This window comes from Condylura cristata, unplaced genomic scaffold (genome assembly GCF_000260355.1).
Source record: "Condylura cristata isolate star-nosed mole 26May11 unplaced genomic scaffold, ConCri1.0 scaffold00018, whole genome shotgun sequence".
Classification (NCBI taxonomy): domain Eukaryota; kingdom Metazoa; phylum Chordata; class Mammalia; order Eulipotyphla; family Talpidae; genus Condylura; species Condylura cristata.
The window spans coordinates 21,611,618-21,636,018 of record NW_004567119.1 but is presented as its reverse complement, the minus strand read 5'-3'; the positions used below and the strand labels follow the sequence as shown (position 1 = coordinate 21,636,018).

General features: G+C 48.5%; 1 protein-coding gene across 1 annotated transcript in view; it reads left to right on the top strand.

Moving 5' to 3' along the window:
* Positions 1 to 18,513, top strand: part of SLC39A14 (solute carrier family 39 (zinc transporter), member 14) — a 44,547-nt gene extending 26,034 nt beyond the window's left edge. Inside the window, exons 2-9 of the mRNA XM_004685405.2 lie at positions 5,121 to 5,395; positions 7,137 to 7,323; positions 9,879 to 10,048; positions 11,977 to 12,096; positions 12,845 to 13,030; positions 13,137 to 13,344; positions 13,963 to 14,147; positions 15,622 to 18,513. Coding sequence (XP_004685462.1) covers positions 5,135 to 5,395; positions 7,137 to 7,323; positions 9,879 to 10,048; positions 11,977 to 12,096; positions 12,845 to 13,030; positions 13,137 to 13,344; positions 13,963 to 14,147; positions 15,622 to 15,768 — 1,464 coding nt within the window. The 5' untranslated portion in view covers positions 5,121 to 5,134 and the 3' untranslated portion in view covers positions 15,769 to 18,513. The remainder of the gene's footprint in view (positions 1 to 5,120; positions 5,396 to 7,136; positions 7,324 to 9,878; positions 10,049 to 11,976; positions 12,097 to 12,844; positions 13,031 to 13,136; positions 13,345 to 13,962; positions 14,148 to 15,621) is intronic.
* The last annotated feature ends 5,888 nt before the right edge of the window (positions 18,514 to 24,401 follow it).

Here is a 24,401-nt window from a genome sequence, read left to right as displayed (position 1 = left end):
GTGCTGGGGGCTGAGGGACCTCCAGGGCCAGCAGATAGCAAATGCTTCGCATGTGCTGACTGCCCCAGGTAAAGCTGCTAAAATTGTCTTGGGCGTTCCAGGAATCAGAGTGAGGGTTATGGGCCACCTGCCTGCGTGGTTGTCAGGAAGGGAGTGTGCACTTGGAGACCTCGAGACGCCCAGGCCCTTTGGGTTTCCTTGCCTGTTCTGCTTCCGTGGAGTCTAGTCTCGGCACCAGGTGTCATGGGAAGACACTACTTTTACCAAAGAGAAGCAGATGCTTCCTCCTCCAAGAGGAGAGAGGTGGGCAGCTTGATAAAAATGACTGCAAGTCAACCACAGGGTGGAAGCACCACTTCTACGATGAAACTTTGGGCCAAAGAATGGGGTGAGGGGAAGGTAGAGTTCAGTTTGGGGGCCTTTCAGTTGGTAAGGGAGCTGCTGGAGGCTGGAGGGCCAGCATTTCTTGCAGGTTTTCTCATGGGTCTCTCACTTCCCCTAGAAGGACTGGGTCTGACGCCTGCAGACAGACCCAAGGCTCTAAAATAACTGACTTCTTTGAAGCTGAGCCAAGCACACAAAAGGGTGGAGAGGCTCCAGCTTCTCTTCAGTGGGAGAGCCGGGTCTTCTGGGCCGAAAGCACATTGAGCCTTTGTCTCTCTCTGATTGTTCATGCCCTGCTTTTCTCACGACTCCTGGAAGATGTCCTTGAAGGCAGCTGGCTCAGCTCACGGGGAGTACTGGAGTGGCCCCCTGGGGCCCTCCCATTCTCATGGTGTCTTCCTGCAGCTGGGGACCCCTGTCCAACCACTCTATCCAGGTGTCCCAAGAGCTGTATATGTTTTCTTCCTCCAGATTCTCATTTCCTAAGAAGTGACTGTGTAGATAAGAAAAATTTTGTACCATCTCCACATGTGAGACGCCCTTATCAAAAAGATTGGAAACAAGTGAGGAAAAGGGCCCCTTATACACTGATGGTGGGAATGTAGACTGTCCAGCCCCTATTGAAACAGTATGGAGGAGTCTCAGTATTAAAAATTGATCTGCCTGGCCCTCCCTGGTGGCGCAGCAGGTTAAAGCACTGCACTACAAAGCTTAAGCCACTTCAGCATGAGTTCAATTCCCGCCTGCCCCGGAGGAGTCCACATGGCGAGGCAGACCTCTCCTGACCCGCCCGCTGCTCCCCTCAGCAGTGTACTTCGTGGATCTGCCTGTTCTGCTCCCCACTCTGTCTCTGGTGAATCCTCTCACCCTCCGCATCTCTGGCCTGTACCCCAGTTCTATATGAATAAATAAATAAAATCTTTAAAAAAAAAATTGATCTGCCATATGCCCTAGTAATGCCAGTCTCCTAGGTATCTGCCTGAAGATTGCAGAAACAAGGGGTATGTGCATGCCAGTGTTTGCAGCACTATTTATAATAGCCAAGTTAGATGAGTACTTCAATAACATGGTCTTTTTCACAAAGATGTCCTCCCAAAACCAAAGCCTTAGCAAAAATTTTGAAGGCCAACAAAGTAGTGCTTAAAGGCATCCACAGCCATACACACAAGAGAGCCACACATGACCCATGTTTTCATGATCCAAGACACTGCTCCTTCAGGGGAAACAGGCCTGGCTATGTCAGGTTCCCCGTCCCCCGCACCACCACCACCACCTGGACAGCCACGGTGAAGGTGGAAGACAGCACATTCATATTCAATGTGGACGTCAAAGCCAACAAACACCAGAACAGACTTTGAAGGAGGCCTGTGACCTTGACTTTGTCCACCTTGATTACATCTGGTGGAAAGGAGAAGGCAGATATGTTTTACTGGCTCCTGGCTATGAGGCTTTGCATGTTGCCAACAAAATTGGGATCATCTAATTTGAGTCCAGCTGGCTGATTCTAAAGATCTTTTTTTTTTTTTTTAAACCATAAGAAAATGTGGTATATTTGCACAATGGAATACTACTCAGCTATATAAAGACAGAATCTTGCCATTTGCAACTTGGATGGACCTGGAGAGGATAATGCTCAGTAGAAATAAATCAGAGGGAGAAAGAAAACTAGAGGATTACATTCATGTGAAATATAGAGAAACAAAACAAAAGGCCAGAGAAACTAAATCGAAACAGCCTAGCAATCTAACTATAGAACTGAGGTGACCAGACTTGAGAGAGTAGAGATGGGAAGAGCTGAGGGGGGAGGGGCCCAGTGTATGTGGGGAATGATGGGAGCCTCCGTGGTGGGCATGATGTGGTGATGTATGGGGGCTAGTATGTACTCCTAAGTCATATACAGTGTTGTAAACTAATGTTACCACAATAAAAAAGAAAAAACAAAGCCCTCCCCAGTGGTGCAGCGGGTTAAAGCACAGCACCGAGAAGCTAAGCCACTTCAGCATGAGTTCGATCCCCACCCCGGAGGTGACCCACATGGCGCAGCAGACCTCTCCTGACCCGCCTGCTGCTCCCCTCAGTAGTGTACTTCATCAGTCGGCCTGTTCTGCTCCCCACTCTGTCTCTGGTGAATCCCCTCACTGCCCCTGCATCTCTGGCCTGTACCCCAGTTCTGTATGCATAAATAAATAAATCTTTAAAAAAAAAAGAAGAAGAAATAACAATGAAAAATATCTTCTTTGGAGCAGAAATTTCCTTTTTAGTGTATGCCCAAAAGCCAGACACTTGGAGTTGAAGTGTCCTTAACTCCACAGCCAGGGCTTCTCACCCGCCTTCTGTGGCTTGTAGAATCTCCCCTGACTCCCTGGAGGCTGGGTAGGTCAAGATTCCAGTGTTGACCTGGGCCTGAGGGCCTCTGCTGAATCTCCGCACCCTGTGGGAACTGGTCTGTCAGAGGCATCATGGAACCCTGTAGTACTTTGTTTCCTAGAGGTGAGAGCCGCGTGCTGGGGGCAGAGAGGAGAGGTCATTGAGCCTGGTAGGAACACTGTCCCCAGCACGTCCCTGTCCTGGGCCTCAACAGCTGCAACAGAGCCGTGCTGGGGGCTGAGGGACCTCCAGGGTCAGCAGATAGCAAATGCTTCGCATGTGCTGACTGCCCCAGGTAAAGCTGCTAAAATTGTCTTGGGCGTTCCACACGTGAAGGTCTGTGTTTGTGTGCTCTGCATGTTTTTGAAGTTGCTCCAGATACATTTGTGAATAGAGTTGAAGTGATTCTGCAGAAGGACCGGCCCTGTACAAACCTGGCCTCCAAGGCATAGCTGGGAGGTTCCTTTTGCAAAGGTCTGTGCATTTGATAACAAAATTGGGGTGCCCAGTGGGGTGGATGGAAACTGGGAGAGAGAGGCAGAATCCTGCGCATCTCCACGGTTCCCAGGGCTTAGTGAGCGCCGAGCGCTTGGCGAGTTGGCACTGGGAGCTCTGTCCCTGCTTTGCCTCGCCTTGTCCAAGTCCACACAGCCTTCCCCACCCTCATCTCCATCCTGACTCTGCGCACACCTTACATAGATGCCAGTGGAGAACAGCTTTCTTTATACAGTGGGTTGTGACCTAAGATGCCGCCTCACTGTCCACAATGCAACTTTTCATTCTTCGTGGATAGTTGTTTGTTTCATGCTTCTACAAGCCCATCATCTTTTGCTGGTGCCTCATCTATCCATTTCTGTGATTCAAAGCATGTTCTACTGTTTTGTGTCCTCAATGCTAATGGCCCAGTTCTGTAGAATTTAGAGCCTGGAATGTTCCCAGGTGCGTTTGTGCTAGGGCTCTTGGGTGGTGTGTGAGCTGTAGGCTGGAGGAATTAGCTGCCGGGGCTGCTGCAGAATTGTGTTCCCTTCGCAGCTTAGCATCTGGGCTGAAATAGTCAGAGGAGGAACCCTACTAATTATAAGTCCTGTAACAACCACATTTTATTGCATGCTTCCCATAATTTTGGGTGACATGGCAAAGCTCACATCATGGATCTCCACAGGTACTCAGGGAAGTGGCTCTCAACTGTATAGGTGAGAAAACTGAGGGAGAGAGGGGCTCAGAACCCGCCTGCTCACTTGTCTGGTCAGCACTGATGCGGAGCCAGGTGGGGCGCTGCCTTGCTGTTGTGGGTCAGTCAGTCAGTTGCCTGAGATCACACAGCTAGTGAGTGGCAGGGTCAGGATGCAGACAGACCTGTTCACCCCTGCACTCCCTGCCTCCCCTGGGAAGCCTCAGGCCCAGGCCTGGGGGCTGGGCTGGGCTAGGCGTGGACCCAAGAGATTGGGCTCTTGGTCTAGATTGAAGCAGCTTATTTGCCCTCCTGGTGTTTGTTGGCTTCACTAATTAAATTATAACTACACTAAAGGAAATGATTAACAAAAGAGAAAGCTGGTTATTCTCTTAAACTCGTTTTCCTCTGTTCCTTCTCAGTTCTTCCTTATATAACATTAACTCTGTGCTCCCATTTTTTATCATTGCACACAATTTCCTGCTATTGGGACATCACCTCACGTGGCCATAGCATCTTCCTGCCTGTAGCCCTTTTGCTTTTGGGTTGCTTCTCAGTGTGTATCCAGAGGCAGGTCTGCAATGATTTGAATATTACAGAGTGACCATTTTTGTAGCCATCAGCAGTACCACACTAGCCTCATTAACTTTTGGTTTTATATACATATATATGAATATATATACCTGTTTCATTAAAACAAAATAGTACCAAAAACCACTACAGTCCAGCCTTTAAATTTGCATTTTTTAAATAGAGATATCGAGTATTTTTCATATTTAGGTGGCATAAAAATCAGCTTTATTTTGGTTGATAATGTGTATTTTTCCCAGTCTGTTTCCCCCCTTTTAGCTGTAGTGATTTTCTTTTTTCAGATAAAAATACACACAAAAGGAGACAGGTTAGTCTGTCATTCCCATGTGCCGATCCTCATGCCCAATTTTTTATTCATACTCTTAATGCAAATTGAAAACAAAGTTATTTTTTTCAGGTAAGAAACCACTTATAATCATGACTATTTTACTATCTCTAAAAGAAAACTAGGCAGCCACCTTAGAAAAGGGGCAAAGAGTCAGCCTTGATGATTCCAGAGTTTGAGGGGGATTTGTTTGGAACTTGGCTACCCAGGGATCACCGAAGAGGGAGTGAGAGTTGAAGAGGTGTGTTTGAGCTGTGTCCTTTCTGCTTTTGGCTCTTTCAGGTCTATTTGGCATCATGAAGCTGCACCCAGCCTGCTGCAGCTGCTTCCTGCTGACCCTGTTCAGTGTCTGGAGCCTCACTCCTGAGGCCCAGGCTGTGTCCACGGAGAGAGTGGCCATCACTGCAGCCTCTTTCCTGCAAAACCTCATGCATCGCTATGGGGAGGGAGACACTCTCACCCTGCAGCAGCTGAAGGCTCTGCTCAACCACCTGGATGTGGGAGTGGGTCGGGATAACATCAGCCAGCCTGTGCAGGGGCAGAGGAACCTCTCCAGGGTAAGGCCTCAGCTCTGCCGGGAGCCCGTCTCTGCCCTGGGGGTGGTAGTGGGGGTGAGGGGAGGGCTCCATGTCCTAGCTGGGCATGAAGCTGAGCACATCAGGGTGGCTTAGTTTGAGCTGGTAAGTCTGAGTATGCAGGTGGCCCCCTGACCACCTGGGTGGGCCTTTGAAACCCTTCCTGAAGACTCACGGGAAGTGGGGGTTCACAAGCTTCCAGGCTTTTTCTAAGAGCTATACTGGGATCACCAGCTCCCAGGCTGGGACACCCAACAGCACGTGTTTAAAAATTCATCTGCGTCAATTTGGACTCGTGGCAGCCTGGCTGACCAGTGGCAGAGTGCTCCCAGGAGTTGGGTAGAATGGGCAGGATGTTAATGGGATTTTTTTCAACACGGTTCCCTTCCCTTAAGGCAAGGCAGAGTCTTATTTGGTAGGGTACCTCGCTAGTATTAATGGACTTTCTTAGATTGGTTTAAAATTCCACCCCTTTGGGTTAGATTAGTCTTGGTGGGACTTAGCATAGGTCCTGTTTGGGGGGCTGTTCTTGTTTACTCTTTTTAACCCATTTCTAATAGAGTTTACCGTTTCCAAGGGCCTTTGCCCACTACCCAGGTGCCCTGGCAGTACCTCTAGGTACAAGTGGGAAATCTTCATTTTCTAGGAGAAAATACGAATGGTCCCTCAGTGAGTCGAGGGATTGGGACCAAGACCCAGAGAACTCCTGGTTCTCTGTCCTTTTTTCCAAATCTTCTTGGCCAATCAGAGTCTGGGGTTATTTGTAGCAGCCAAGTAAGTCAGGCAGCAACGTCTTTATATATCTAGTTTGTTCCCAGTGCTCAGTGTTGTGAGAAACAGAGAAAAATGAGTCATGTTTGGGGAGTTTACTGTCAAGATGAGGCGCCTCACCAACTGAGAACAGTTATCTGATATTAAAATGAAGTACCAAGTACAGGATTTAGAAATGGAAATTTCTAGGGTGGGGTGTCCTGGGGCCTCACCTTGAAGGTGAGGAGAGTCTAGAGAGATGAGTGCCCCACACAGAACCCCAGGATGCTGATGTGCCTGACCCCAGGGGGTCTGTGGACTCAGAAGCACACCCAGAGGGCTGACTCCTTAGAGACAGGCCCACAGAAACCCAGACAAGTACAGTAGACAGAAATGCACGGTCTGAGGACCCTCCCAAGGAGGCCGAGAGAGCATGTCCTCTGGTCAGCCGGCGCGCTTGTGGCCGACTTTGACTCTTGAGCTCTCCCTCCACCAGTGCATTCTCTAGATGGGAGACCCTACTGCGTAACCAAGACAGACATATTCCCGCGATGGGCACCAGGGCTCAGGATCTCTGGAGAAGGATCCCGCATGTTAGCCTTACGGCTTCAGGGTACTGTGACCTTCAGCCAGAAAGTGTCTGCATAGAGCTGTGTCTTCAGCTATGCAAGTAGACGTCTGTGTCCCAGAAACCACACCCTGGTCACTATGGTCAGAATTTCAGTTGCCCCCAGCACTCCTCAGGGGCATGCAGATGGGGTGTGGCTTCGCCTCGGTGGCTGGTTTCTGAGATGACATCTGTTTTTCAGGTTTAGAAATTACCTTGCCTCTTCCCAGGAGACGGGGTCTGCAAATTGCCTCAAGTTTGGGCACTTCTGGCTTCTTTTCTTCCTCTTGGAAGAGTGAGTGGCCACTGAGGAGGAAGGTGCAGCTGGGTTCTGAAACGCTTCCTGTCCCTCCTGCTTTGTTTCAGTGCTTTAGTTCCAGAGACCTCTTTGCTGCCCACAACTTCAGTGACCAGTGGAGGATTGGAAGGAGTGAGTTCCAGGAATTCTGCCCCACCATCCTCCAGCAGCTGGATTCCCGGGCCTGCTCCTCCGAGAACCAGGAGAATGAGGAGAATGAGCAGACAGAAGAGGGGAAGCCAAGTGCAGTGGAAGGTGAGTCTGGCCCCATGCCCGCCCTCATGCGGGTGGCCAGCTGCTGTGAGACTGGGCAGCCGTGTGGCTGGTGACCGCATGTGTGGTGCCTTCGGACCAGCCAAAGGCTGGGCGCTTTTTTGTTTTTTGTTTTTTTTTTCTCTAAATCAGTTTGCCTTTTTGGTTTTTATTAAGCCACAAGGGGAGCCCCACCTTGGTTTTGTAGTTTCTCATTTAAAACCTCACCAAGTCTGCCCTTCACGCTTCTCCCTCTCCCCTGCCGGACACCCTGCCCCAGCCGCAGTGAGTGGACTTAAGATGGTCAGCAAGCATCCCCGATTCCCTGGGCCTAGAGCGCCCGCCCTGCTGAAATCATGGGTGCAGTGCTTGTTCACCAGCCCTGGCCACCCGCTCAGGCTTCCCATCCTGTCCTGTTGTTGCCATTTGCCGTCACTGGCTCCCAGACTGTTTTTCCCTCAGTCCAAACGGTAGGCGTCTTTTGTTTGGCAACTTTGATGTACCTTCTAGCCTTTTTTCCCAGCACCCAGTAAGAGGACTCAGGCAGTCTTTATTGCTGGGTGGTGGGTCTCTGATTGCAGGCGAATCTGAAAGGGCCTCCCAGGCCGGCCTGAGCGCCCCCGCCCGTGGTAACGGAGGCCCTCGTCTGTTCTTGTTCCTCCACAGTGTGGGGCTTTGGTTTCCTCAGTGTCTCACTGATTAACCTGGCCTCTCTCCTGGGAGTCCTCGTCCTGCCATGCACGGAGAAAGCGTTTTTCAGCCGTGTGCTCACTTACTTCATCGCCCTGTCCATTGGAACGCTGCTCTCTAATGCGCTCTTCCAGCTCATCCCAGAGGTGCGGTAGAACAGAAGTGTGCGCGTCCTCTCGCCCTGGGGTGTTCTGAGCTGATGCTCACCCCTGACAGCTGCCACCCGAAAAATTAACTTTTCCATATCTCAAGGGACACAAATGACTTCGCTCTGGATCTCTAAGGCCTTCTCTCACTCGGGGCACCAGGTTTGCTTGTGGTCGCTTCGGGTGAGGTCAGGTGCAAGGCTCTTGCCCTCCCTGCTGGGGGCCCTCAGTGCCCTTCCTCGGCCGGTGTCTTTTCTAAACGCCACCTACTGGTGCTGCTGTCCGGGCCTTGGTGTCCGGGGCCCTCTCCTCTGAGCAGAGGCCCTGTGCTACATTTAAAGCAGCCCGTCTCTTAGAGCATAGAGAACCAAAGGCCAAAGACTGTATTGAACAAAAGCAGTTGAAATGACCAAATGAAGGAGAAGGGTGTTCATTCCTTCGTGCCTTGCATCTTGACTTTTTTTCCTGATGAGACTGACTTCCTGGTGCCCTTACTTGACTGTTTGGAAATGTGTGATTTTGTTTTTTAATTGTGATGACTGAGGAGCTTTAAAAAAAAAAAAAAAAAAAAGGCCCAAGGTGACCGCCTGACCACCCAGTCTGCCAGGCGGGACCCTAGCAGGCAGTTGAGGCCTCCCACCTTCGGGAGGTAGGGACCATGTTGGTGGGTCCCCATGATGCTGGAGACTCCCCTCCAGCATCATTCCTGGGGGAGTCTGGACCCCGAGACTTGCCTGCTCCTTCGTAGTTAGAATGGAGGTCTGGTGCAGGGTGAACGTTGCCATGTTGCTTCAGAATCCATGCGAGCCTCACTAGAGCTCCAAGGGGGGGCGGGCCTCACCTTGGGCTACTTTTTTCAGCTCCAGAAACTTAATTTATTAATTGTGTAAAGATTTGGGATGCAACCTTGTTGCCTTATTGAATGGAAATTACAATCATCGTGCAAGCTCCACCCCGTGGCTGGTGGGGCAGCACCTCTTCCTGACTCAGGTTTGTCCTGCCCGGAGTGTGCGACACTAGAGGATGGAGGAGATTTTTTTGTGCCGAGTGATCTTAGAACCCTGTTCTCTCTGCTAGCGCCCTCTCGAAGCTAGCAGAGCGAGCGAAGCAAAAAAAAAAAAAAAAATCTTAAGAAGCGAAGAAACAGAATTTTGCCGTCATGAGGCTGCTCATGGTTTCCAGCCCTGCTCCCCGCACTGTGACTGTTGAGCCTCACACAAAGCCAAGTCCAGGGGCCATGTGTGCCCGGCGGCACGGAGCAGGTGTGCAAAGCAAACACGCCGGCATATTCTCCCGGCTCATTCCTGGCCAAGAGGACCTCAGAGTCTAAAGTCTGCCGCAGGTGGCCTCTGGAAGGCCCGCGCTCACCTCACAGGTGTGTGACATCCTGCCCTGCCGGTCACACCAGCTGGCACACGCAGCTGCTGTCAGCGAAGGGGACAGGGTTCCAAGATCACCCTGAGTTCCTCCTCATTTTTTTTTCCTGAAACTTGATTGAAGGAAATTTTATCAGACTTGAATCACTAACAAATTCTCTTTCTCTCTCCCTCCCTGCTGTCTCTCTGATTTTTCTTTTTTGTTTCCTTTGTTAATATCCACCGAAACCTCCCTTGTTGCTGCCCCATCCTCTCCACCTGCCCCCCTCTGTGTGGTGGTGGCCGTGCAATGCGGCCTGGCGGCCTTCTCCCTGTCCCGGGTGGGGCTGGCTCTCCCCGACGGCAGTGTGGGGATACGGTCTCCTCTGTGTGACTGTCATCTCCCTGTGCTCCCTCATGGGGGCCAGCGTGGTGCCCTTCATGAAGAAGACTTTTTACAAGAGGCTGCTGCTCTACTTCATAGCTCTGGCGATTGGAACCCTCTACTCCAACGCCCTCTTCCAGCTCATCCCCGAGGTATGGTGAGCCAGGCTCTCACACGGGAGCATGCTGTCTCCTGGGGGGCAGCGGGGCACAGCAGGAGGACCCTCTCTTTAGAAGGAGAGCATAGAAAGGAAGTCCTTTTCCTTTTGGAAAATGAGGCTAGGTCTTAGGCTTGAGCTCAGAAGGGCAGCATGGCACAGGCTGTGCTTCAACTCCCAGCTCCTGCCCAGGTCAGCAAGTGTAAGGCCTTAGGCAGTTCTGTTATCTCCCATCTAAAATGGAAGAAAGAATAGCACTGACCTCATGATGACGTTGTGACCTGTTCTGTAGCTGTGAGCAAAAAGATGGAGTGTTTATAGCTCCCAATTTGGGACTCTGGGCACAGGGAAACATAAAACACATCAGCAGAATCCTTAGGGCTCTCCTCAGCAGGGCCTTTGGGGACAAACAACCCAAATAAAAGTCCAACTTCCCATGTGTTGACCGCAGCTTCACCCATTCACCAAGGTTAAGAGAAAATCGCCCACCCCCCAGAGGTGGGAGTTAAGTCTCGGCTTGGCAGCCAGCCTCGGAGGACTTCTGTCTGGTCTGCTGTTGTCTCTGCACTTCCTCCCGGGAGGTCTGACAGGCCTGGATGCAGCTCAGTTGAGGCGAGGCCAGGATGGTGTCTGCAGCAGTGCTCCTGTGCGTCCCCATCTTTCCTGGCGTCTTGCAGAGAGCTGTTAATTCCTGCTTTCAGTTCATTTTTCGCCAAGATTGGACTCTCGTGGAAAGTTGACCTGATTGTGTCCTTTCTACATTAGAGCTGGGCTTTCTGTCTCTCAAAAAACTCAGCAGGAGGTAGAAGCCCCATTTTGTCCCTTTATCACAGAAAGAAGAAACACTAACCATGTAAGCAGCTCAGTGCTCTTGTATGACACTTTTATCTTTGACCTGTTCACAAGGAGGCTGGACTTTTTTCAAGGCCTGTTTCCGTCTGTAAATCAAATTGCAGGTCACAGGGCATGTTCCCAAGGCCCTGCCATAGTCAAGAGCATCACCGAGGTGGAATGCCCCGATGCCTACTCTCACCCTCTTCTCCAAGGGTTCTTTTTTACTTTGTTTTCTCCTCATAAACAGCGCGAAGTATTCGGAAGAACCCCAAACCCCAAAATTGACACATGCCGGAACACAGTCTGCTTTCTCGGCTTTGTGGTCAGCGGGAGGTCTGTGGTCAGGAAGATGCCACCATTCTAACCGGGGAATGGATTTCCTATTTTAGAAAGTATAATTACACCATCTCCCTTTGCTTTTATGGGCAGATCATCCAAGGACACTAGACGACAGTGAAAATACAGTGTCTTCTCCTTAAATATGGAATTTACCAGCAGCGTCTGCCCCTGTGGCAAACAAAACAAGATAGATGAAGACTGAGGCTTTCCTAAAAGCAAAAAAAAAACATAGACAAGGCTGTTTTTCCTGAAGATGATCTGTCTTTTGCATCAGAAAATAAGCTAGAGAGAAAACCTAGCAGATCTTATGATGTGCCTTAGGGAGATATCCAGGCAACCTCGGGTTGGAAAGGGGTTGAGTAGGTGGCCCAGGCCTCCGGGCATCTCTCCTTCCTGAGGAGAAGCGGCTAAGAGGTGAGAGGGGGTCACTGATGATTTTTTTCTTTTTAAGATTTATTTATGCATGTAAGAGCTGGGGTGTAGGCCAGAGATGCTGGAGGATGAGAGGACTCAGGAGAGACAGAGTGGGAGCAGAACAGCAGACTGATGGAAACACACTGCTGAGGGGAGCAGTAGATGAGACAGGAGAGGTCTGCCGCACCATGTGGGTCAGCTCCCTGCCCGGGGACCGAGCTCGTGCTGCCGTGGCTTCCCATAGCTTAATAGTGCTGAACCCCAATGCTTGTGCCACCAGGGAGGCCCAAATTTTTTATTTTCTTTAACTCATTTTTTTCCCCCCCGGGTCCACAGGCTTTTGGTTTTAACCCTCTGGAAGATTATTACGTCTCCAAGTCTGCAGTGGTGTTTGGGGGCTTTTACCTTTTCTTTTTCACAGAGAAGATCTTGAAGATGCTTCTTAAGAAAAATGAGGTGAGGCCCAGTGGATGGTGAAGGGATGCTGCCTGTGGCAGCAGGCTTCTCAGAGCAGGTCTGCATTCTGGTGGTGGTGTTTCTAAAACACAGTGAGCTTATTTGGCATCCTCACCATAGACCGAAACCCACAGATTTCATGGGTAGAGATCAAGCCCATGTCAGCTCACAAGGATATTATTAGCAGGGTTTGAGGGCGGATGAGAAGCCAGATCTGGTCTTTTATGAGGTGATGACTTATCCCCATTGGTTTTTTTCTAGGTTAATATGCCCTTTGCCTTTAGGAGCAGGGCTTGTGTGTGTGTGGTGGGCGAGGGGAATGAGTGATACCTATATTCAGCATGTATGGAAGATAGCTGCAAAGAAATAGGATTGTTTGTTGTGAAATTCCAAAGGAAAAAAAAAACCCTCTTTTGTATCTGGTCTATAGTATTCCCCTAAATAGTTGCTAAATTGGATAACATTAGCCATTGCAAAGGGGAAGGGCTAAATACGGGCAGGGTGGGCTCCCCAGAGTACCTGTCTTCTGCCTCACCTTGCTGTCGCCCTGGCTCAGCTTTTTGAGCAGCTTTCCCTGGGTTTCTCACAAGTTGCCTGCTTGTGTTTTCTTAGAAGGTGAGAATGAGGTCTCCCCAGGGCCTAGAGCATTTCCTCAGAGTGGGTGCCCAGTGGGTGGTTTAGGGAGTGGCACACTGACATCCCCCCTCCCCTCCACACCCCCCACCCCCACCCCCTGGCATCCCTCCAGCATCATCATGGACACAGCCATTATGCGTCTGAGACACGTCCTTCCAAGAAGGACCAGGAAGAGGGGGTGACCGAGAAACTGCAGAATGGGGATCTGGACCACATGATTCCTCAGCACTGCAGCGAGCCCGACGGCAAGGCCCCGGCGATGGACGAGAAGGCTGTTGTGGGCTCGCTCTCTGTCCAGGTCAGTGGGCCAGCCACTTCTTCGTGGGCACCTTTAAGCGGTGATGGCCTTGCTGATTTGGCACTGTCTCGAAGGTCATCAATCCACCCTCGGTCCTTCCTCATAGGATCTGCAGGCTTCTCAGAGCGCCTGTTACTGGCTGAAGGGCGTCCGCTATTCTGATATCGGCACTCTGGCCTGGATGATCACCCTCAGTGATGGCCTCCACAATTTCATTGACGGCCTGGCCATCGGGGCCTCCTTCACCGTGTCTGTTTTTCAAGGCATCAGCACCTCAGTGGCCATCCTCTGTGAGGAGTTCCCACATGAGCTGGGTAAGCGTGCACCTGTGCTCCCCGGTGCCCTTCATGTGGCCAATGCCTTGCTACCCTCTGCCCTTCATTAGAAGCTTGTTGTAACTAATCAGCCATGATTGGCACTATTCCAAATACCCGATATAGGTCATCTTCTTATGGCCTGTCACTCTGCTGAATGCTTTCCTGTGTGTAGGAAGTCTGGGTGGAAGCAGCAGACCAGCCAGGGGCCAGGAGGTCCTCCACTTTATTGGAGGTGGCGTTAAAAGCCTGCCCTTCAAAGCCTCAAGGTCAAATCCTAGCTTTGCTGCCGTTAGTGGCTAGTGACTTTGCATAGATTACTTGACTTCGCTCAATCTCAATGTTGTTTCCAAATACAACATTCGTTGTCCTTGTGAGGAAGGAAGCCCCTTCTATTTCATCATCAACCCAGAGAAAGGAAGCTGGTGCTAGTTGGTCACCGTTTTTGAAAATGTTCAGCCTCTGGGTAGAAGTAGGAGCCATACAAATGGACATGGAGAAGAGGGTTCCTTGGTCATGTCACTTTCATCTGAGTCTGGGGGTGACCTGGGTGGCACCCAAGGTTTACACATCACCTCAGCAGTTTGCCTTCATCCCGTCTCTGTTCCCCTGCTGCAGGAGACTTTGTCATTCTGCTCAACGCCGGCATGAGCATCCAGCAGGCCCTCTTCTTCAACTTCCTTTCCGCCTGCTGCTGTTACGTGGGGCTGGCCTTTGGCATCCTGGCCGGCAGCCACTTCTCTGCCAACTGGATCTTTGCCCTGGCTGGAGGGATGTTCTTGTATATTGCTCTGGCCGACATGGTAAGTCTCCTGTAGTTTATGCCATGGAGGCATCGGGGAGTACAGCGAAGAAGACATCAGTTGGGTTTTTAATTAGCTTTATTGATGAAACATCCACATACTGTGCAGTTCACCTATCTCAGATAAATTTAGTGTTTCGGAAGAAGACATTAGATTTTACAGAAGGAAAAGTTTGGGTTCTTCTTAGTGTATGTAATTAAATAAAATGATTAAGCTCATCTTCAGAGTCCTTATGTAAGTATTGCAGAACGTGTTTATGGATAAGTGACAGGAAGGAAGGAGATGAGAGAAGGAAAATTATCCATAATCTCCCCTAAAACACCATCACTTTTTTTTTTAAGATTTATTTACTTATGAATACGAAAACTGGCCAGAGGTGCAAGGGGTGAGAGGACTCACCAGAGACAAAACAGGGGACAGAGCAGGCGGATTGACCAAAATACACTACTGAGGAGCGCAGCGGGGAGATGGACATGGGTCCACTGTGCCATGTGGCTCAGCTCCTTGGCCGGCGATCGCTTCATACGGCTGAGACTTAACCCACTGCGCCGCCAGGGAGGTCCCAGTGGTGGTAGTTGGCAAGAGGATAAACCTTCTGCAGAACTAGAATTGCTGTCTCAGAAGGGAAGCACAGGATGAGGCTTCTAGTTGCCAGGTTCCTTTCTGAAAGAGCTTACCCTTTCCGCATCGTTGCAGTATCGGAAAGTACATCATGCCAGTAGCATTTGGTATAACCATTTAATTTGGTATAGCGACGTTTTGAACTTGCCAGCCACATACCTGATTTGTTACAGCTTTTGCACAGCTGACAGGGCTGGTTTCCTTCCTTGCTTGCTGGCATGGCATATTCTTGGCATGTTTGCCAAATATTTTTCCATATCCTCTGAAAAGAGTGTTTTGGATGAGACGACAGTAGTTGAGTTCCACCGTCCAGCCAACCCCCCATGAAAGCACTACCGTTCTCTCATCCTGTGGGGAGCCCTCCCCAGGTTTCACTTGAATTAGAAGGTCTCTGTGGCCCCCGACATATCCCAAAGACATGACATCATTTTGGTACAAAAGAATTTTTCAAGTGTTTTTGAAGTCCACCATAAAAAGTTTATTTTTATCAATCAAAGTGACTATTTTTAACCAATTTCTGGACACATCCAGAGCAGTTCATAGTTGGACTCAGTAGTGGTAACCACCTTGGAGAAAGGCTGTTCCACTCAAGTCCTAGAGGCTATTGTTAGTTTTCTTCATAAGCCAATTCTGTGTTCATTATATATCTTAGATAATAATTATGTATTGCTGTATAGATTATCAGCTATTGCAGTAATCCGCACATATGACATGCTCGTGACTGTTACAAATACTAGAGCAACAGTAAGTGCTGTGGCAGTTCTTGGTGTGCGGTGTCTGGCTCGCTGGACTGCCCCGGACTCAGGAGCCTAGGGAAGGCACGATAACGCTCTTATTTTCTCTTCTGTCTCAGTTCCCCGAGATGAACGAGGTCTCTCAAGAGGACGAACGGAAGGGCAGCGTCTTGGTCCCCTTTGTCATCCAGAACCTGGGCCTCTTGACTGGTTTCACCATCATGCTGGTGCTCACTATGTATTCAGGGCAGATCCAGATTGGGTAGGGCCCGAGGCTGCCCAAGCCCTGGCCCGAGGACGCGGCACCCACGAAGCCCCTCGGAAGAGGCAGTTCTATTCAAAACTGACATGGGCTGTATTCCTGCATTCAGATGTCAGCTGTTGTTAAAATGCTCCGTCCTAGAATAAGCTGCCCTGTAACCAGTATCCAAGCCGACCCCTCCTCTCCTCTCCCTCTTCCTCAGAGTGACTCGGGAACCCGAATGCCCCTAGAAATCCAGCAGCCTGTCTTCTCCGGTTTCCCTGCCCTCTCCAGCCACCATGGAGAGATTTTGAATCCTTTGCCCTTGAATGCAAAAATAATAGCCAAGTGGTCATAACCCAGTTCGAATTAATCAGGAGGTGAATATAGTGTGGGGCCCATGAATCTTGATGTGCACCCTCAACATCAAGGTGACCCCATTTAATGGATTCACCTATTCTTTCAAGGTTTGTTCAGCTACCTGTTCTCTCTCAGAGAACTGGGACAGATAAGTGGGCAGGAGGAGAGGCAGGACCCATCATGGGTAAAAGTGGAGGCCACGCCTGAGTCCTGTCCTGGTGGCGACCTCTGTGCATGGGACACCAGGGGTCAGCTTTGTGGGTGTCCTTGCTCTGATGACCCATCAGGTAGATTCAGTCACTCAGGTCACTCCTTCTTTCATATTAAAACAGGCAGGATGGGGCCAGAGAAGGGAGACCTGCCAGCAATCAGTTTTGCTGTGATTTCGACCTCCCCTCCCCCACTTGCGTCTGCAGGAGGCTTTCTGCTGCCTCCCCTGAGAAGCACACTCTGAGCACATTCCCAAGGCAGACCTTGGCGGTGGGGAGATGGCACACACGGATAGCCCAGGTCAGCACACCCGCCACAGCCTGGCCACAGCCTGCAAGTTGGCATGTGGAACTGGAGTGCAGCTCGTGGTCTTCTCAGATGAGGACAGTCAGGAATGGACTTGGTGCAGACACAGGAGGCTTGGTTAGTCCCATGATAGAAGTGCTGGGGCATTGCGAGGCTGTGCAGAACAGGGGACGCGTGGATCGGTCTGCGGTGGGTTTTCAGTGACACTATATAGGTTACCCCACCCAAGAAAGGGCCAGCTCTGTGTTGCGTCGACTATTAACTGCTCTAATCCTCTTCAGAAAGTGGATGGATAGACTTATCTGTGAGACTGTAGGCCAGCCTCAGGCACTGTGGGGCCCTCTCCTTGGGACTTTGGCTTCGAGGGGAGCTGATCTCCAGGTTCACTAGGTGAATTGATTTATTATTATCATATTGATATGTGAGTTTCTTTAGCCACTTTGGGGAGCTGATCTCTCCAGAAGCCTTCCTTAGTGGTGCCCACAGTTGCAGCCTGGGGGCTGTGTCTGCAAGCTGACCTGTGTGCATGGCTGAGCGCTGGCTCATGACCAGCACCTGCATTTCTGTTCTTACACAGAAGAACTTGAGACTACCCAGTAATGAAACACAGTGTCTATTTCGCTTTTTTCTTCTTGGGAAACCTCCCTCAAACCAGGAATATTCTTAAAAAGAATATGAGCAGGAACTCACGGCTGATGATGCTCCCTTTAAGTTTTTCCTCCCATCTTGGCTTGCTGATTTTGATAGATTTAAGAATGGGCTGAAGAAGGACAGTTATCAAGACTCTAGAAGTATCAGGACTGATTCCTGATAGGATTATGGTCCAGTTTACCAAAGAACCAATTCCTCGAATGTTGGAATCTAACTTTTTATTGTGTCATTATCATCAGTTACTTTTGGAAAACAACTCTTTGTCTTTTCCTGTTTTATTTTTCTCATACTGCTTTCAGGAGCTGCAGAAAGTAACACTCAAACCTTAGGGCTTTAGAAGATTTTGCTGTCCTTAACTCATATTGATATATTAAATTTATCACTTTTAGCATTCCCTATAGATCTGTCATCTGTCATTCCTTCCAAAGGCCGTTATTCTTGGAGTAGAACACGTAAGTTAGTTAGTTAGTGGGCTTCTAGGTTAGGAGAAGAATGCAAAAATGTAGTCTTTAAAAAAGCAAAAAATGAAACATGAAGTAGTAGGGCTCTTCCCTGTTTTGTGCTCATCTCTGTTAAGAACTAACTTCCCTAGACAGCTGCCTGCAAAGGGAAAAATCTTCAAACAGTAAGTGGTCCAGAAGCCAGTCCTTCTCGGAGCTGAGGAGGGATGGAGACTCATTCGTGCAGCTGATAGTATATTGCTGCTGGCAATAGATTTGCTTCATGAATTGGAAGTGCGGCGATTTCCCTTTGACTTGTAAGTGTTGAATTTGCTGTTTTAAGCATTGGTACATATAAGAAGTCTGAGGAATGGCGAGTTTGAGACTCTTTTCTCCGTCGATGTCAGCATCTTCATCCTCTCGTTCCCCAGATGAACCGGCTCCTCGTAGCCTCAGCAAGACAGGTGTAAGTCATGTGCGGGGTAGCGACCCAGGAACAGACTCTGCCTTCATTGCCCATGACATGCAGATGCCTTCTGTCCTTGCCCCCAAAGGTCCTTTGTGTCCAGTGTCAACCTAGGAATGCCCCTCATTTCTTTCTCACCCTGGCTTTGAAAGAGAAGGCACCTCTGTTTGGTTTTACAAGAAAATTTGTTTTCAGTAGTCCTGAAGAGATGGCAGAATGCCAAAGATCTGCTTAAAACCCAGTCAGTTGTCTGATTTTTGCAAAAGAGCTAGTTTTTTGTTGTTCTTTTTTTTTCCTTTTACAGTTCTGCAATTCCATCACAGTATTTTTTAAATAACTCAGGTGTTATGAGAACAAATTAGAAAATAAATAACTTATGTATGTGGACTGTAAATGTTTTATTTGTAAAATTCTATAAATAAAGCTATATTCTATAACTGTTGAATGCCAAGTGTGATCTCTTGCCATAAAGTGGGTGTAGTGCAGTCACTTAAACACCAGGTGGCAGTGGTGTCTCACTGTCTTGTGAAGTATTTTTCTAGTGCAGTTAAATTTTTATATATATATTTCTCTAATGCATAGTCCAGGCCAGAGGTGTGAGAGTGAGAAGATTCACCAGAGACAGTGGGGAGCATAACAGAAGGATCTACTGAAATAGACTGTTCAGAGGAGCAGCAGGTGAGATGAGAGGTCTGCTGCGGGTCTGTTAGGGCTGAGATTTAACCCCTACACCACCAGGGATCCCTCAGCTTAATTTTAATGAGGGGGTTTTATATGGAACCTTAAATATCATGTGCTCACTTTATACATGGTTATTTTATCTTCCCTGAGGCCAGTGATTTCCTTGATGTTGCTGGATGGCAGACCATGAAGGTGCTTCCTGTGAAGAGCTTTCAAAGTTCATTAACCAGGTACCATATCAAACTGCCACAGTTGTTTAAGGTGACACCCTGGTCCATGGGTCTCCAGAGGCCTTCCCTTGGGCCCCCAAGCTGGGATAGGAGCTTGTTGACAGGCATGAATTGTCACTGCTGTTGTCTCTATACTGTGTTCCATCTGGGCAGAGGCTGTATTCACTCTGCCTTCAGCACCCTCCACACAGAGTGAATGAAAAAACCTGGTCAAGTGCCTATGCTTGGGAAGGCTCCCTTCCCACAGTCAGTAGTCCTGTCGTGTCTTCTGGTTTTGCTTCTACCCTGTCACCTGGTCTTCTATTCAAAAATTTTTGACCTGCGTAAAGCAGCGATGCAAGCGAACCAGGTCATCAAGAAGATCAAGAAGAGGGACGCTTTGATGTTGACCCTCTGGTCCATTGCTAGCTGCCCAGCCTAGCTGCTCTCCAGTGTGGGGGAGGGTGACCACCCTGCCTGGTCTCATTGCTTCTGCGTGTTCTCTCCCATCCAGTGAAGCTGAGGCCGGACTTGAGTAAAATCCATTTCAATAAATAATAGACACTAATTATGCACACAAAATTTTTGATTTGTGGAAGAATAATACTCAGAGATTTTTATATTCTTAATCATCTGGTATGAAATACCTAGACTTTCAGAGGAGGATGTTCAGATACCAGCAAAATGAATTCCTGTCATCCTTCTGAAATAAGCTGAATTGCATTCCCTTCACGATAGATGACTCTTTCAGATAAACTTTTTTAAATAGAAAAAAAAAATTGGAGCTTGGAAAAGAACCATAAGTCCTTATCTGCCTTTAACTAAGTATGTTTAGAATTCCTAGCCAAAAACCATTTTTCTTCCCAGCATCATAACCCCTTCTTGCCAGATGTCTATTCAGGGCTTATTTTAAACAAAGGAAGGGAGTTAACAGAAAGTATCTTCCTGTATGACAGCAATCTTTGACCCTGGCAGTGGGTGGGATTCCCGAATGGTGGCATCAATTATAGTTAAGAAATAGCCCAAAAGTGTTCTAACTGGCAATTATAAGCCAAGGAGGAGTTCTTTCTTCCACCAGGTTGTGGTTTTTGTTTATCTGTGGCTTGCTTATATATCTTTGGAACATTGAGATTGCCTAAGAACAAGGTTAGGCAATTATCTGCATGGATTTTTACATACACACGTAACAAAGCTATCAAGAAATTTCTAGTGGAGGGGCCCCTGATTAAAAAATAACCTTTTCTCCTCTGGCTTAAGTTGTTGGGAGAACCTTAGGCTCAGTGCAGTTAGGGCCAAGTTCAAGAACTACACCACAAAAGCAGCATAAAAATGGCATCAAGAAATCTCTGTCACAAAGATAGAAATCTCTTAAAGGGCTGGACCTGAAGCTCTGAGGAACGTGTGCTTTGCCAGGAAGGGTCTAAAGCAAGGCCATGAGTGCACTTGCTGGGCCAGTGAAGTCAAGGGCTCAGCTGCAAACTGGCTGACTTGCCCCCTCACTCAGCGTGGGAAACATGCCCATGCCTGGCACTGCCATGGGTCTCAGGCTCCCCTGGTCAAAGACGGAGGGAGTACCAAGGGTACATCTCCAGACCAAGGGTACATCTCCAACACAGGTTCCCAAAAGTACCCAGGCCCGCACAAAGGCTCCCGAATAGAAAACACTGTTTATAAGTACAGAAGGGTGGTGTCACCCCTGGGCTGTGATCTGCAGAGCTCCGATGTCTTGTGCTATTGGTACAAATAAGCCTCAAGAAGAAGAGAAAACCCTTGGGTGAAGCAATTCTAAATGTGAAGTGCACTCCAACTATTGACCTGCATTTGACTGACCTTGGTGAGCACATTTATTTCCTACAGGAGTAGGGGTGGGCTGTCCATGTGTATGGCATGGTAGGAGACAGGAGAGGTACTTGTGATCTGGAGTGAGAGCCTGGCTGGGGAGGGGTGGTAGAGAGCAGACTGCAAACAGGGCAGTGTAAGGCGCAAGGGAAGCTTTGCACACATCCTTGAGTCCACAGTCCAGGCCCACAGAGTCGCCAAAGCGAGAATGAGTGGTGCTGGAGATGGGGAGGGCCCCGAGCAAACCCATAGCGCACCCTCAGTGCTGCCTGTCTGGCCCATCGGACCTGATGTTCTTGTCTTGTTGTCCGTGTTCTTGTCTAGACCTGGGCAGGCCCCAGGCAGCTACTGGAAGTAGCAATAAGCCTCTGAGAAGTGTTTGCCTACATTGGCCACTATCACACGGCCACGCCAAGTCAGTGCCAGGCCTACAGCTCTGCAAACTTGATATAAGACAGAGAGGAGCCAGCACTGGCCAGTAGCTGGATGATCCTGTTGCTCCATGGGCGGCAAAGATGGTCTCATTGTAATCAACTGCTACTGCCAAGGCAGGTGGGGTGGTGGGTGGAGCTGCCCCTCCCCCAGCTGTGGGAACCTGGTCATGGAGAAGTGTCAACGACATTCTCATTCTTGCTTCCCCAGCCAAAAAGTGAGGCCTGCAAAATAGCCAGTGGGCTTGACTTTGGGCTAGAGTTTGAAAAAGTAATTGTAGAATGCAATGAGTGTGTGCCCACTGGCTCTGTGGCACTCCCTGGGGGTAGTGCTGGTCTTGAACTTACCCTCAGGGAAGAATGGAGATGCTCACTCCATGGTCACCTTGGACTGCCACAGCAATGTCTCCATTGAGGTCTGCACACCTCTGGAGGGCTGTGGCTGCCCAGGAGTGCAGCCACCCTCACAACCCAAAGCCAACTTGACCTTCACTGCATTGGAGAAAATCTGAACACATCATCGCTGTCAGCTGCCACTCTGTAATGTCTGCTAGCTGCTAGCACATTGCGAACTCCACCCTTCTCCCTTCCAGGACTGCCAGCTCCAAGCTGAGCTCATCTGTAACAGTTCTGTGTGCCGCCCTTGCTGGACTTGGACCTGGGACCAGCCAGGCAGCTGGGGGGATGGGACATAATACTTGACGTCCAAGAAGGTGGCAAGGGTGTGCATGCTTCGCTAAGATTTTTTTTTTTCATTTTTTAAAGATTTTTAAAATTTTCGTTATGCATACCAGAGCTGGGGTCCAGGGCAGAGTTGCAGGGGTGAGAGGATTCACCAGAAACAGTGACGAGCAGAAGAGGGAGATGGACTGAAATACACCGCTGAGGGGAGCAGTGGGCAAGACAGGGGAGGTCTCCTGCACCATGTGGGTTAACTCCCTGGCTAAGGGTCAAACTCAGGCCTCATGTTGGTAGCACAGTAGGCTGAGACTTAACTCCTATGCCACGAGGGAGCCTTTGCTAAGATTTTTAAATGCAACAAAATAGAAGAATAGAACCCAAGCCAGTTAAATGGGAAAGGAAAATAAGGGAGAGTTTTTTTTTTTTAACTTAAAATAATCAGGTCTTTAATCATAGGTGTTAGTAAGGAATGAAAAAGTCTCTGATCTATGGCATCCACCCTCGCAGAGTAAGCATCTCCAAGTGGCATGTTTGCTATAGCTTCTTGAGGCTAATAAAACAAGCTTGTTTGAAGCTGGTGTCTGGCTGGCCCCTATAGACATGGACTTGACAGGAAATAATTTGTTGCCCAATTCACATGGTTTCAACATTTTGTAGCAATGCTCCAAATAATTTAGTTTCCCCCTTCTTGAAAATTATGTGTACGGAAGAAAGCAATGGGATTTAGATTTTTTTTTTCTGGAGAGTTATTTTTTAAATTAGATTAAATTGATTTTTCACTCCAGATGTTTTGATTATATCCTAAACGGAGGAATAAATAAAACCTAAACATGAGAGATATCATGACATCATTTTTATTTAAGACATGTCATGTTTATCTCTGCAAATCTGTTTTCATGGTATGGTCTACTTAGCTAATAGAAAAAAAAAATTCATTCCACAGTTCATACATTAAAATTTGGCTTGAAAACTGGAACCAAATGCCTGGGGAAAGTGCCTGACTTAGCTGATGATACTATTTTTTCACTGAAAAATGTAACGCAGGCGCCTGCTGGTGATGCAGGGGGTTAGTTAAGTCTCAGCCCTATGAAGCTGTCCGCAGCCACTGCAGCGCTCATCCCTGGCCCGGGAGCTGACCCGCTTGGCACCGCAGACCTCTCCCGTCTCACCCATGCTCCCCTCAGCAGTGTGTTTCAGTGGATCCACCTGTTCTGCTCCCCGCTGTCTCTGGTGAATCCTCTCCCTCACTCTCTCACACCTCTGGCCTAAACCCAGCTCTTGTGTGTATAGATAAATCTTAAAAAAAGAAAGAGAAAAATGTAGTGCAGCTTTGTAAATAAGTAAGCATAAATAAAAAGTTCTTAGAAGAGGGGTTAAGTTTGAAGTAAATGAAGATAAGTAACAGCTAATACAACTAATGCAGCGTTGGGATTTTGTCGTTGTCTTTAAACAAAAGAGCGCTGGATCTTAAGTCCAAAAGAATGGATTTGTGTTGGTTCTGTGATTAGCTGTATGAACTCAGACAATGTTTATAATCTGCATCTCAATGTCTTTTTCTATGAGTATAGAAATGACTCTCTGCATTACCTATCTCCATAAAAATAATGAGAACTTAATGAATAAGAAAATGCTTTATACATTAAAACTCTATACCAGGAATAATTAACAGTCTGTGGCTAGGCTGCCTTTGAGAATCTGAAAAATGTATGCGTTCCCACAAATTTCTCACCTAGCCCCCAAAGCACTTACACTTGCACTCAAAACATCGACCTCATCGCAGGAGAAAGCTGGGGAGGGAATGCTTTAAAACCTTAGCACAAAAGAAAAAGAAAAACACAAAGCAGAAATCTTTGTATAGGTTAGAACTGCTGCTGTATGTTCTTACTCTCACAAGAGCAAGTTGAGGTGATCTTTATTCATTCAACAAACGGCTGAGCTTCAACTTGGCCAAGTATAACGCGACATGGCAGTGAATGTGCAAACAGGTGTGTGAGTAGATAAAGGTGCTGCAGATAAATTACCATGGTTGCCAAGGGAGAAAGCGGTGGGAAGGAGTGCTGGTTGTGGCTGTACCTCTCAGGGGAGGCCTCCCGCTTTGACCTAATTTGAGTTGAGTCGTACAGAGTGAGGAGGCATCTTTGTGAAGCTCTAGAAGAATCTAAGCAGAAAAGTCAGCAGATAACAGGAATCCTGGGGCAGACTGGAGTTTGGTCTTTTTGAGGTCAGTTTGTCTATGTCATTATTTTTACAGTATAGACAACTGCAGGGGGTTTGGGGAAAGAGGTTTGAGTTGAACTCAAAGTAGAGAGTCAGGGGAAGCAGGGAACATTTGAGGGTTTTCAGCAGAGGAGTGACAAATCAGATGGTTTTGTTCTGAAAGATCT